At 40.0% G+C, this 12,561-nt stretch overlaps 1 protein-coding gene and 1 long non-coding RNA gene across 7 annotated transcripts in view; one reads left to right on the top strand and one right to left on the bottom strand.

Moving 5' to 3' along the window:
- The window catches only part of LOC141497724 (uncharacterized), a 164,033-nt gene extending 161,562 nt beyond the window's left edge, over nt 1-2,471 (bottom strand). For 4 of the 6 annotated variants that reach the window (XR_012471419.1, XR_012471418.1, XR_012471422.1 and 1 more), the window contains exon 1: nt 2,292-2,417. This is a non-coding gene — a long non-coding RNA (uncharacterized LOC141497724). Of the gene's footprint in view, nt 1-2,291 lie in introns of all 6 variants that reach the window. The other 2 variants (XR_012471421.1, XR_012471420.1) reach the window with 2 other exon arrangements.
- Nucleotides 2,070-12,561, top strand: part of NIPAL2 (NIPA like domain containing 2) — a 135,629-nt gene continuing 125,137 nt past the window's right edge. Inside the window, exon 1 of the mRNA XM_074200498.1 lies at nt 2,070-2,348. Within this exon, the coding sequence (XP_074056599.1) occupies nt 2,211-2,348 (138 nt within the window). The 5' untranslated portion in view covers nt 2,070-2,210. The remainder of the gene's footprint in view (nt 2,349-12,561) is intronic.

Raw genomic sequence — 12,561 nt, 5'->3', positions numbered from 1 at the left:
CTCCAATTCCATGGGACTTACCATTTTCTATTTAATGTTTCAAACAAGAAACTAATACCTCTGAGGTCACTTTTCATCTCTTTTCACTACTTCCAATGGCAACATCCTGCTTTCTCCACATAGAGACTCTCACACTAGTTCACAGAAAAAAAAAAGAGCAAGCTTGTTACCCCCTTCACTCCTTGGGGGCAATCCCTGGAAGGAAGCTAAATGGAAAAACATTCTGGATTCAGAGTCAGAATACCCTGATTCTGCTATCTGTGTACCTTGGGGTAAAACACTCACCCTCCTTGGGCTTTGGTTTCTTTATCTATAAAATGAGGGGTTTGAAATATATAACCTAGATTCCTTCTAATTCTGTTTTGTAAAAAGCTATTGATGAGGTGCAGCTAGGTGGGGCAGTGGATAGAGCATTGGCCCTGGAGTCAGGAGGACCTAAGTTCAAATTCGACCTCAGACACTTAATAATTACCTATGTGATCATGGGCAAGTCACTTAACTCCATTGCCTTGCAAAAAAAAAACACGGAAAAAAAAGCTATTGATTAAAAAAATCCCAGAGACCCAATCAGAGGCAGCTGGTAATAAAATGAATCTGGAGTCTGAAAGACCTGAATTCAAATCCAGCCTCACTTACTGGCTATGTTTCTTAATTGATTTTTATTTCAGTTTCCTCAACTGTAAAATGGGGGTAATGACAACACCTACCTCCCAGAGGGAATTGAAAATGAGATAACAGCTCAGTGCCTACCACAAGAGGAGTTCAATAAGTTAATGCTTACTTCCTTCCTTTCCCCTTTATAACTATCTGTGCTGTATAACCAACCAAAAGCAGTGTATAGAGACACAGAATTTTAGAGATGGAATGGAAGGACCATTGAGATCGTCTGCTATCACACAGCAATACTCTAGTACAGATCCAGGCTGAATTTGGGCAAATCCCTTTCACTACTATACCTATTCCTGTTTCCCTAGCAACAGTTACAGCTCTACCTAAATTTCCTTCTCCAAGGATATGAAAGAAATGAACAAATGAAGGCAACTTCTTTTCTTTCCAGGTCTCATTCAGCCTGGCATCTTCTCCCTCTTTTCTTTTGCTTCATAGAAATCATTCCTTCTTCAAGTCTAAGTTCAAACCTAGATTTTTCCAGTGCCCTCCCTATCCCCACTCCCAATCTTAGAGCCTTTTCCTCTTAAGATTTTCTCTATTCCTCTTATTTACATAGTGTCTCCCACTTTGAAATGTAAACTCCTTAAGGGCTGAGGGGATTTTTTTTGGGGGGGAGGGGGGAACAACACTATATTTGACAAAATAGTGGCCACTTAATAAATGTCCTGTACTTCAACCCAGAGTGTTACTAAATTGTTCTAGGTTCTGTGTTAGGCTTAAAAACAAAAACAAAAACAAAACTGCACTTAAAAAGTATCCATCAACTCTGCTCTTGAAAGTGCAGAATGGGAAGGCAAGCTTGTTACATCAGAAACTTTACCACAGTATAGGTACAAATAGATTTGTGGGGGCAATCGTTGGCTTGTTTTCATTGGTTTTTTTTCCTCTTGGAAGTCTTCTTAGGGTTTCCAAAGGGCCAGAACTTTGTAAACCTTAAAATAGTTCGGCTAGTCTCATTAGGACATCGCCAGGGAAGACCACAGCTCTTTTCCTGCTTTCCCCAAACAAGTTCCTTCAGACTGGTAGCCACTGGAGACAGCCCTTCTTCCTTCATGGCTCGGGCTTAGAATTAGAAGGCTGCAAGGCCACCTAGCCCAAACCCTTCACTTCAGAGGTGAGGGAACTGGGACACAATAAGAGGGCAGCAGGGAGCAGGGCTCAGGTCTCCAGGCTCATGCCAAAGCCAGGTGAGCCTCCCAGGCCCCTTCCCCAACTTCATGGGGGGGTTCCTCGGAGCGAGCGGGTGCGGTGGCCGCCTCTCCCCCCAGACTCATCCTCCGCCTCTTCGGGAGGTGACTGCATGACAGGGAAGGTGGCTTTCCCGCCCCACCCCGAAGGTGCGGGTGCCAGCGCAGGAAGTGTGCGCAGCCCTGCCAGGCTCTCCCCAGGGGCAGCGCCGCCTCCGCCGCGCCCCCCTCCCCCTCCCGCGGCCAGCGGAGGGTGCAGGAGGGCCGGCAGCGGGCACCGCGACCAGGCGGGGTGGGGGAGAGAGGAGAGGGCGGCGGGCTTCTCGCCCCCGCGGCGCCCCACCAGGGCACCTCATGGCGTCCTTGCAGCCAGGGGGCTCGGGGGCGGTGGGTTTCTCCGAGACCCTGGACGAGCTGGTGTGGAACTTCACCTACGGGGCTCAGGGCTCCGGCAACGGCTCCCTCTCCGGCTTTTGGTACAATAAGAACCAGGTAAGGAGGGTCCCCACCTGGGCAGCCCTCACCTGAGCGGTTCCCACCTGGGCAGCCCCCGCCCGCTGTCGCCTGGGCAACCTGCGCTACTCCTGCTCCCGCATTCCCTCGGCTGCGTCCCTCTCACCTGTGACGCCCCCCCCCCCAGCTGGGCTGTCACCTGGGCAATCCCCTCCCCCCACCCGCGCTGCTCTCGCTTCCTGGCATCTCCCTAACCTCCATCCCTCTCCTCTGAGCTGCCCTCACCGGCTCAATTCCCTTACCCCCACCTGCACCCTTCCCATGGATCAGCCTCGACCTGTGCCCGCCCACCCTCAGGCCGGAGCTTGCCACGAATCACTCCCTCCCACCCAACTACGCACCCCTAAGCATCCCACACCCTTTGAGAGGCAAACCGCATCACGCTGTCTCCTCCCAGGGGCCCCCTCCCCCCTTCTCCCCAGCCAACCAGCTTACGCTGCTGAGGCTGGTTGTCAGATTTCAAAGGAGAAGTGGTGAGCTTGGGATGCAGCAAGAGGTCTTAGAATTTAGGACTGGGAAGGACAGGAGATTATTTATTGTAGAGTCCTCATTTTGCGGATGAGGAAATAGAAACCCAAAGAAATAAAATGACTCGTCCAAGGACACAAAGGAAGGGGCAGAGCTTAGACTGGAACCTAGTTCTCCTAACTCCAGATTCAGCTCTGTTTCCATTACAGGACACTCTGTTTTAGTTCTACATATATATATATATATATATGTATATATATAATATATATGTATATATATACATATATATATATACACACACATATAGACATGTACATATGTGCTTTTTAGTGTATAAAACTCAGAGAAACATGACTGTTTCCTTCTTAAAATCAATCAGAAACAGGTAGAGCAGTGGATAGAGTTGCTAGGCCTGGAGTCAGGAAGACCCAAGGTCAAATTCAGCCTCAAATGTGCACTTAGATAGGCAAGTCGCCTAACCTCTGTTTTCTCAATGCCCCTTCCTTTAAAATGAGGATAAATAAAAGAACCTACCTGGCCAGGATTGTTGTGAGAATCAGAGGAGATATTTGTAAATCCCTTAGCACCATGTCTCTTGTATAATAAGGTGCCTAATACATGGTTATTGATTGCCTTCGAAAGGCTTATATCTCCTTCCTCAGTCAGTCAATAAGAATTAACAATAATTAAGTAATGCTTATTTTTTAATCACATACCTCGGAGGAATTTAATAAATGCTCATTGATCAACTGTGAAAGGCTTATTCCCTTCCTCAGTCAGCCACTAAGATTTAATTATAATTAATAGGTGCTTATTTTTAATCACGTGCCTTATAGGAGTTTAATAAATGCTTATTGACTGACTGGGGAAAGGAATAAGTATTTCCCAGTCTATCAATTAAGCACCTATGTTATCGAAGATGATCTGCTAAGCACTGAAGATACAAAGAAAGGCAAGACAGTCCCTCCCCACAAGAGCTCACAATGTAATGGGCGGGGGAGGAGAAGGGGAGAGACAACAAGTAACCAAAAATGTTCAAACAAGCTCTAAACCAGATAAATAGGAAAAGAAAAGAAAGTAAACACCAGAAAAAAATGGATATGGAAAAAGTCTCCTTCTCTTCTAATGGAGGTTAACCACTTATCATTTCTGAAATGTAACTGATCTGTGGAAGCTCTTTACTCATTTTCCCCTGTGGCCTTACTTTCCTTGCAAACACAAGAGTACTTCCATACCCAACCTGAACTTGGCCCTAAACAACTGAATAAATTACTTTCCTCCTATCAAGCAAGTGGGAGGCAAATAGGACTATTTTGGGGGAGTCATCTCCATTCCCAGAATGTTAACACTTGAAGTTCTAGAAATCAAATAGTCCAGGTCTCTACAGAGCAGAAATGCCAAACTGTAAATTCAGAAAAATTCAAAAAATAAAATATAGGTGACCAGGGATAAACTGAAGCCAACTTGAAGGGGAGCTGGTTAAATTTTTAGCATGAACATTTCCACCTCCATATCAATCAGGGCTTGATTTATTGTTTTGCTAATTGTCTAGCCTCGAGCAAGTATTGATAATGCAGATTAAACTTAGAAGTTTAATGCATTTAATACATTTTTATGGAGGAAAAAGTTATTAAATATTTGCCAACAACCCCCCCCCCGCATGTGAGCAAAGGAAAAAAACTGACTTTTTATAGGATCATAGTATCTAGGTAGAAGGGACTCTAGAGGCTATCTAGTTTAACATCCTCATTTTATAGATGAAAAAATTGAATTCTAGAAAATGAAGAATTGAATTTCCATATCAAGTTCTTGCCTTCCATTCCTACCATTTCTTTCAAAATGTTGGCAGCAAAGTCATTGAGAGAAGCCCCATGTGAAAATGCTGTTGCTAATGTGGCATTTTCCTAAGTTATCTCCCAGCACATTACTTCCTTTTCTCTAAGTGGAAACCTTCTCCTCTCACATAACAGTGATGCAGCTCTTTCAGGCTTTGTCACCATCTTTCCTTTGGAAGGTATTATCAGCTTTAGCAACGATCTTTAAGCAGGATTCTATCAGAAAAGAAGGGCTTAGAGATTCCCATTTACTATTTTTTTAAAGACTTTTGCAAGGCAATGGGGTTAAGTGACTTGCCCAAAGTCACACAGCTAGGGTATTATTAAGTGTCTGAGGCTGGATTTGAATTCAGGTTCTTCTGACTCCAGGGTCACCCCTCTATTCACTGTGCCACTTAGCTGCCCCTCCCATTTACTCTTGTACTCAGAATGCTGACAAGTCTCAGTCTCATTTATAGGGCAGTTTTTTTGTTTTATTTTGTTTTGTTTTGTTTTGTTTTGCATGGCAATGGGGTTAAGTGGCTTGTTGCTAAACTTATAGGGCAGTTCTTAATGCTACCAAAAGGAGTCACAGAGAATAGGATCTTAGTTTTGGAACTTAGAGACATCTAGGCCAATTTCTTCATTTGACATTTGAAGAAATTGCTGTTTTTAGAGAGGCTAAGTCATAAAGTCAATAAGCATTTATTAATGCACCAAACATTACCAAGGAATTAAGTACTTATTAGTATTTACTATGTGTCAATCACTTCCTTAGGTATATTATTTGTCCATGTTAGCATAGCTAGTAAATGTAAGAGGCAGGATTTGAACATGGGTCTTCCTGATTCCAAGTCCATTATGCTATACTCAGCTGATCTTGATGAGTTTTTTCCTTGACTTCTTACCTTAACCAAAGAATAAGAAACAAAAAAAAAAGATAATAATGGTTATTATTATTATAGCTAGAATATATATAATACTTTAAGTTTACAAAGTTTACAAATATTATCTCATTTTGTTCTTATAATAGCCCTGGAAAGTATATACTCTTCATTACTTCCACTTTACAGAGGAAGACAGTGAGGTAGGGAAAAGTTAAGTGACTTGCTCAGGATCTCTCATCTGATTAAGTGCCTGAGACAGAATTTGAACTGAGAACTTTCTGACCTCCAAGTCTAATACTATTTACCAGTTGAGTTTTCCAGTATAAGCTTTCACTGCTCTAGGAAATTGTAACAAAAGAATATATAATTCTTTCTATTTTTCCCAGAGTCCCCATTCAGAGAAAGTTCTAATCTGGAAGAATACTTTAGCCTTAAATTTCTTTCTTAATCCTCTCCATCTCAATTGTCTCCTTCCCACAATATTTCCATTAAATAGGCTCAGACTAGCAAATGGCTGTACAAAGCAAAGTTAAAATCCAAAACAAATAAAAATAAGAGTAAGGGGCAGCTAAGTGGTGCAGTGGATAGAGCACCAGCCCTGGTGTCAGGAGGACCTGAGTTCAAATCCAGCCTCAGACACTTAAAAACCACCTAGCTGTGTGAATTTGGGCAAGATACTTAACTCCATTGCCTTGCAAAAAAAAATAATAATAACATAAAAGTAAACATTTTTTCCTGAGTCCTGAAAGAAAATGTTTCAAACTTCCATGACTAAGGGGGGAAAAAACTAAAACTTAATGACCTTGAGGTCCAAGGTCTAGGATGACTACAACAATACAGTATCAGTCCTGATACTACATACCTGATAGGCCCTTGATCCTTGAGTATTTGGTCCTTATGATGACTAACATTTCTGCTCTCCCAGCTCTATGTGACTCCTAGCAGTCTTCGCTTTTCTTGCTAAGTGCATTTTCTACATGTCTCATCAAAAACTAGTTTTATTCTCAAACCTTGCTTCTGCATGGACTCACTTAAAACACCTGTCTCCAGAACTGACCTGCTGTCTTTATGGATACTTTTGCATACAAGGGTGACCAATAACTGATTTCAACAATGGTATTACTTCCTTTTAAATTTTCTTGCTTTGAGGAATGGATTGCTCTGAATCCTATATAGTACTTCTTAGCAAGTAGCTGATAATTTTCCTAAGGATTTGGTCTGCTTGCCTTTTTTTTTTTTACAGTTAGTTTAATAACCCATTCTAAGTCCCCTCTTCTAAATGCGGCCTGAGATTGTATTAATCTTTTTTGGCTGTCAAATTGATTCATCTTAAGCTTGTAGTATATTAAAAATCTCAGATTTTTTTCTCTTTCCCCCATACTGCACCTGTAAGGATTTATTCTTAAGTTACTCCTATCCTTATTAAATGTTACACCAACTAATTTATCATGGTGTTCTTGACTGTTGAGATATTTTAGGTCTTTTATCTGTCATCTGTGAGGCAACTTGGTATGCTGAGAGAGAGAGAGAGAGAGAGAGAGAGAGAGAGAGAGAGAGAGATTGGTTAATTGATCTTGGGCAAGTCAATTAATCTCTAAATGTCCCAAGTGACTCTCTGAGACTAGAAATTATAGAGAAGGTTCAGATCTTCATTGATGAAGACAATTTCCTCATGAGGAGGTTCCCTTATAGGACAAGACCCAAACCCCAAAACTGTGATCTATTGTCTTCCAATAACTACAAGCACTTAGGTCATCTGACAAGTCAATAAGCATGTTAACTGTACTTTTATTCAAGTCATTGATGAAACTATTATTCAGATTCAGGTATAAATTTCTGAGGGAATCCATTGCTATCTGTTTCTGATCATCAGTCCCCATTCTTTGGATAAATCTATTCATTTGTGGAGGATGAAGAATTAGAGATTATATATCATAGATTTAGAGTTAGTGTCTAATCCAACCTTCCCATCCTCATTTTCTACAAGGAACTTGACAGAATGCTTCAAAATAGTTAAACATATATTCTGATACTTTGTGCATTCAGTTGAATAGAATGGAAGCTCCTTGAGGGCAGGGACTGTTTTTCAATTCCTAGGACAATATTTTATACAATCAGTGTTTAATAAATGTTTGTTGGCTTGGCTCAGATTGGAGAGTGGGTTTAAGGGGAACCCACAAGGAGTTGTGGTTAGATATTGCACCTCAAATCAGCAAGACTGAAGTTGCAATCCAGCCTTAGGTAGCCTGTGTGATCCTGTGTCATTTAACCTTTGCCTCAGTTTCTTCAACTAAACAAAAGAATATAATAAATTGCCTCACAGATTTGTTTGTTGGGAGAAGTAAAATGAGATGATTTTTGTAAAGTGCTTGGCACAGTGTCCAGCACAGAATAGGTGCTTGAAAAATGCTTATTTCCTTATTCCTTTATAAGAAAATATAGTTTAGAATTAGGGAATAAAAAAAGCTTTGGGGCTACACAGTATATTCTGTATATAAGAAGATAGAAAGAACTTAATAATCAATTACCCAGCATTATCAACTGATCAATGAAGAAACTGAAGTCTATCATGGATATCAGACTTGTCCAAGGTCAATCAGATAATAAACAACAGAATTAGGGTTTGAACCTAGATTTTTTTTTTTGCAAGGCAAATGGGGTTAAGTGGTTTGCCCAAGGCCACACAGCTAGGTAATTATTAAGTGTCTGAGATCAGATTTGAACCCAGGTACTCCTGACTCCAGGGCCGGTGCTTTATCTACTGCGCCACCTAGCCACCCCCTGAACCTAGATTTTTGATCTTAGATTCAGTGATATTTCTAGGCTACTGCCCATAAGACTTTCTTCAAGATAAGAGGAGAATCAGTTCCAAAGGCCTCATGATGAAAAATGCTATCCACTTCCAAAGAGAGAATTGATTGCCTGTGATTGCAGATTGAAGTACATTTTTTTCACTTTATATATTTTTATTATATTTTTTGCAAACATGGCTAATATGGCAATATGTTTTGCATGATTTCATATCTATAATTAATATAGAAGGGGAGGGGCTAGAGGAAGGGAGAGAATTTGGAAATCAAAAATTTTAAAATTATTGTTAAAAATAAATAATAAATTTAAAAATTTTTTAAAAGAGGAGAAAAGGGTGATTATTGGCAAGACTGTGGAGTGAGAAGTCATAAATTAGTCAGTAAATATCTATTAAGTGCCAACCATATATATTGAACTTTGGGAATGCAAAGATAAGTAGAAGATAGTCCCTGATCTCAAGAAGCTCCCTCACAAATGGCAACCCATCTGTCAAAATAAAAAAATAAACAAAAAGGAATTGTTGTATGAGTCCTCTTCCAAAAGAGAGAGACAAAAAGACAGAGAGAGGAAGAATGATTTTTTTCCATGGAGACCTTGGTAGGGTGGTCTTTGTTTTCTTGGCTCTTTCCTGGCATTCTTGATTAACTCTGGATTTTTTTTTTACAGTCTCTCCCACATTCTTTGCCATTATGTTGTGAATATTGTTCTGAGAAAGGTTTCTTCCCCAGACACAATTCTTAGAACTCTTTAGCAAGTGGCTGATAGAATGCTGTGTTAACCACATCTCATGAATAAAAGGATCTATTAGATATCTGCAGTTTTTCTAATACTCTGCTAGATATTGAAAATATAATACACAAAAGTAAGATAGTTCTTGCCCTCAAGAAACTTACAGTTTTTTTTAGGTTTTTGCAAGGCAAATGGGGTTAAGTGGCTTGCCCAAGGCCACACAGCCAGGTGTCAGTATCTGAAGCTGGATTTGAACTCAGGTACTACTGACTCCAGGGCCTGTGCTCTATCCACTGCACCACCTAGCTGTCCCAAGAAACTTACATTTCTAATAAGGAAAAATAAGACACATAGAAGGATGGTGGCCAGGGAAGGAAGTTTTGGGGTGAAGGATCACAGGTATGATAAGGAGAATCATAGAGCAGTTAATTGCTAGGACTTTTTCAGAAAAGGAAGATATATATGGTTTGGGGTAGAAAGTGGGGGCAAGGGAGATTATCTGGGATGAATGGGTGTGAAACTCACCTTATTCCTTTATAAGGAATTATAAGGCTTAGTAAAGTGGACTAAGTGAGCTGACTCACTTGCTAGTCAAGACAGTTCAGCCTCAGGATAGAATTTGGAAACTGGGCAGATGAATGACCAGGGGGAGGAGTTGGCAAGATGTCCAGGCTGCCTAGATGGGGAAAATAGTCTAGAAATAGTAATTGGGGAAAATTTCTAGCTCAATGTGAGTATGAAATCTATAAAAATTAAAATGGCATGTCAATAAAAAAATGAACAGGAAACCTGCTATTGATATTCAAAGCAGAAGATTACTCTTTATTTGACAGAAAGATGAATAAGGTGAAGCAGGTGAAGGCTAGTTGTTGATCAGGATAGAATGATCTGGCATCAGAATTACCAAATCAAAGTGACTTAGTTCCTCCAGGACATAGTCTGGAGGTCATAGAATCAAAGACTTAGAGATGGATTATTGAGGACATGGATTCCAACGCCCTCACTTTGAAAATAAGGAAACAGAGTAACATAGCACTTAAAAGAGTTACCTAGTTTCTCAGGTAGAATTTGAACCTAGCTCTTCCTGATTCCTAGTCCAAATCCTAAAGTCACAGCTACTAATGCTTTCCCTTCTTTGATTACTTACCATCTATTCTGCATTGATCTTTTATAGCTAGTAGTCTCCTCCTTTAGAATGTGAGCTCCTTGAAGGTTTTTTGGTTTGTTTTTGTCTTTTTTATTTCGTATCCTTAGAGCTTAGCATGTTGCCCACCACAGAATAAGCACTGACTGACCGACATTAACAATAGCAGATATCCAGCCACATGGAATGACATGACAAAAAGATCATTTTTGAATTTCTAAAGTATTATTGGTTTGGGAATAACATTACCCAGTATTATACAAATTTGAACCATAAATAAACATGTTTTCATTTTTCATTAATATCCCTAGAACCTATATAGATCAAAGAGGTTGGTTTTTTGTTTGTTTTTCAATTTTTATAGCTACCAAAAACTTAACTTTATCTAGCTGGAGAATACCTGAACATAGACTTCTATAGATGGGATTTACTCTAAAACAATATGGTGACTGAGTTGAAATTCATTTGTTAAAAAAAAAAGAAATTCATTTGTTGCCCTTTTCTCTTATGTAGCATAGCCCAGCAGATCTGGTGCTTCAGAAAGTCCACTGGAGACCTTCCCTTCCTCTGCCCCAGCCCTCTCTCAGTTGACAGCAGATTTCTGTGCTCACCAGTCAGAGAATGTTGGAAGCTTTTCTCCTATTGTACCTCAGTCCCCATTGCCCAATTCCCTCTGGCATTACTTGTCTCTTGCCAGGCCCACTCTAACCTCCTAGTCTCCATATTGAAACAGTCTGTTCAGTAGGTTCAAGTCTTATGAATCTTATGGTCTTAGGACATCTAATCCCAAAAGACCCAGACTTCATGGGAGTGAAACTTTCATGCCTTAGGGGACCAGGAAGACATCCCAATAAGGCTAGCCTTGACCAGGAAGCCCCTGGGCTAATCAAGACCCAGAATCATCTTTCAGGGAAAATTTTGCCTAACTTATGGGGAATGGGGGCAGGGAGAAGAATACCAGTAGATAATGGTCCTTTCACAGATTATATTTGGTCTTATATTTGTAAGTTGAATATTTTGCAGTTCAATACTTTGTGAATACTTAATAGCTCTTGTTGGAATGGAATATTGGAATATGATAAAAACCTACATGGGGCAAGGGTGAAGAAAGAGAATTCTCAAAGACTGAATTTTTTAAAACAAAAACAAAATGGTACCAACTTTTTAGAAGTTACAGTGCACAGAAAAGGAAGCTTAAAAGTAATGTCCTACTTAAGTAAAACAAAGGATTTTTTTTGCATTTATTTTTTCATTTTCTATGCCAAGTTTGATATTTTCCCTTTACCCAATTTTTTCCCCCAAAAGATTCCTGAATACATTTTGGGCAGCTAGGAAAAGAAACAAAAGATTATCTAGAAGCAACCAAATCCAAGCTTCTGTTGATCATTAGAATCCCACAATACTTGTTACAGAAATAGAACAGGCAGCCTCCAGTGCATTGGCCAGATTCCAGACTAGCATTTTTATTTCTGCCTACCTGTTAGTTTCTTTGTAGTGTGGTACAGGCTTCTTTACCTTGAATTCTAAATAACTTCTTTGTAGGCCTGCTTATGTGCTGAATTCCAATGATGGATAGTAGTGGTGTTTTTATTCATTTAGTTTCCTTCTGAAATGTCAACTCTTCATTCCAGTAACTGATTCTTAAAAGGAGAACCATGGACTCTTTTCGTAAAGAACTTGTCTCCTGAAAGAATGCAGTTTGTTGGGAGATTCAGGTGAGGAAAGAAAGGTCCAAAACAAACCATCACAGAATCATGAGATCTTTAAGCAAAATGGGAAATTCAGAAGACATGTAAACCAACCAGTTCTTAGAAGCTGAATCAAAGAAGTCAAGAATTTCAAAAACCAGGGGAATTTGGAGGTCATCTAGTCCAGTTCTCTTATAGTTCAAAGAAAATAACTCTGACAAAGTAAAGTCACTTGTCCAAAGTCTACACAGTTCATTAGCAGGAGAACCAGCAATGAGGTTCGGTGATCCCAACACTCAGCCCAATATTCATTATTTTACATGGTAACAGTCAATCAGCAGATGGATATATTATGCACCTACCATTTACCAAGAATTGTCCTTGTCACTGCTTTAAAAAATGGTACATTAGAGAAAGCAGCTACATGACACAGTGTATAGAGCACCAGCCCTGAAGTCAGGAGGACTTGAATTCAAATTTGATCTCAGACACTTGATATTTACCAGCTATGTGACCCCATTCCCACCAAAAGAAAGAAAAACAGAAAAAAAATTAGGGATTAGGAGTTCTCAATGGTAGTCTTGTCTTTACCATTAATTCTATTCCTTTTAAAATCTCAATGCAGCAAAATATCGTCTTGGGACAATGCCT

The sequence above is a fragment of the Macrotis lagotis genome, chromosome X (assembly GCF_037893015.1).
Source record: "Macrotis lagotis isolate mMagLag1 chromosome X, bilby.v1.9.chrom.fasta, whole genome shotgun sequence".
Taxonomy (NCBI): Eukaryota; Metazoa; Chordata; class Mammalia; order Peramelemorphia; family Peramelidae; genus Macrotis; species Macrotis lagotis.
Note: the sequence above shows the minus strand (reverse complement) of the source record. Positions and strands in the feature narration are given on the sequence as shown.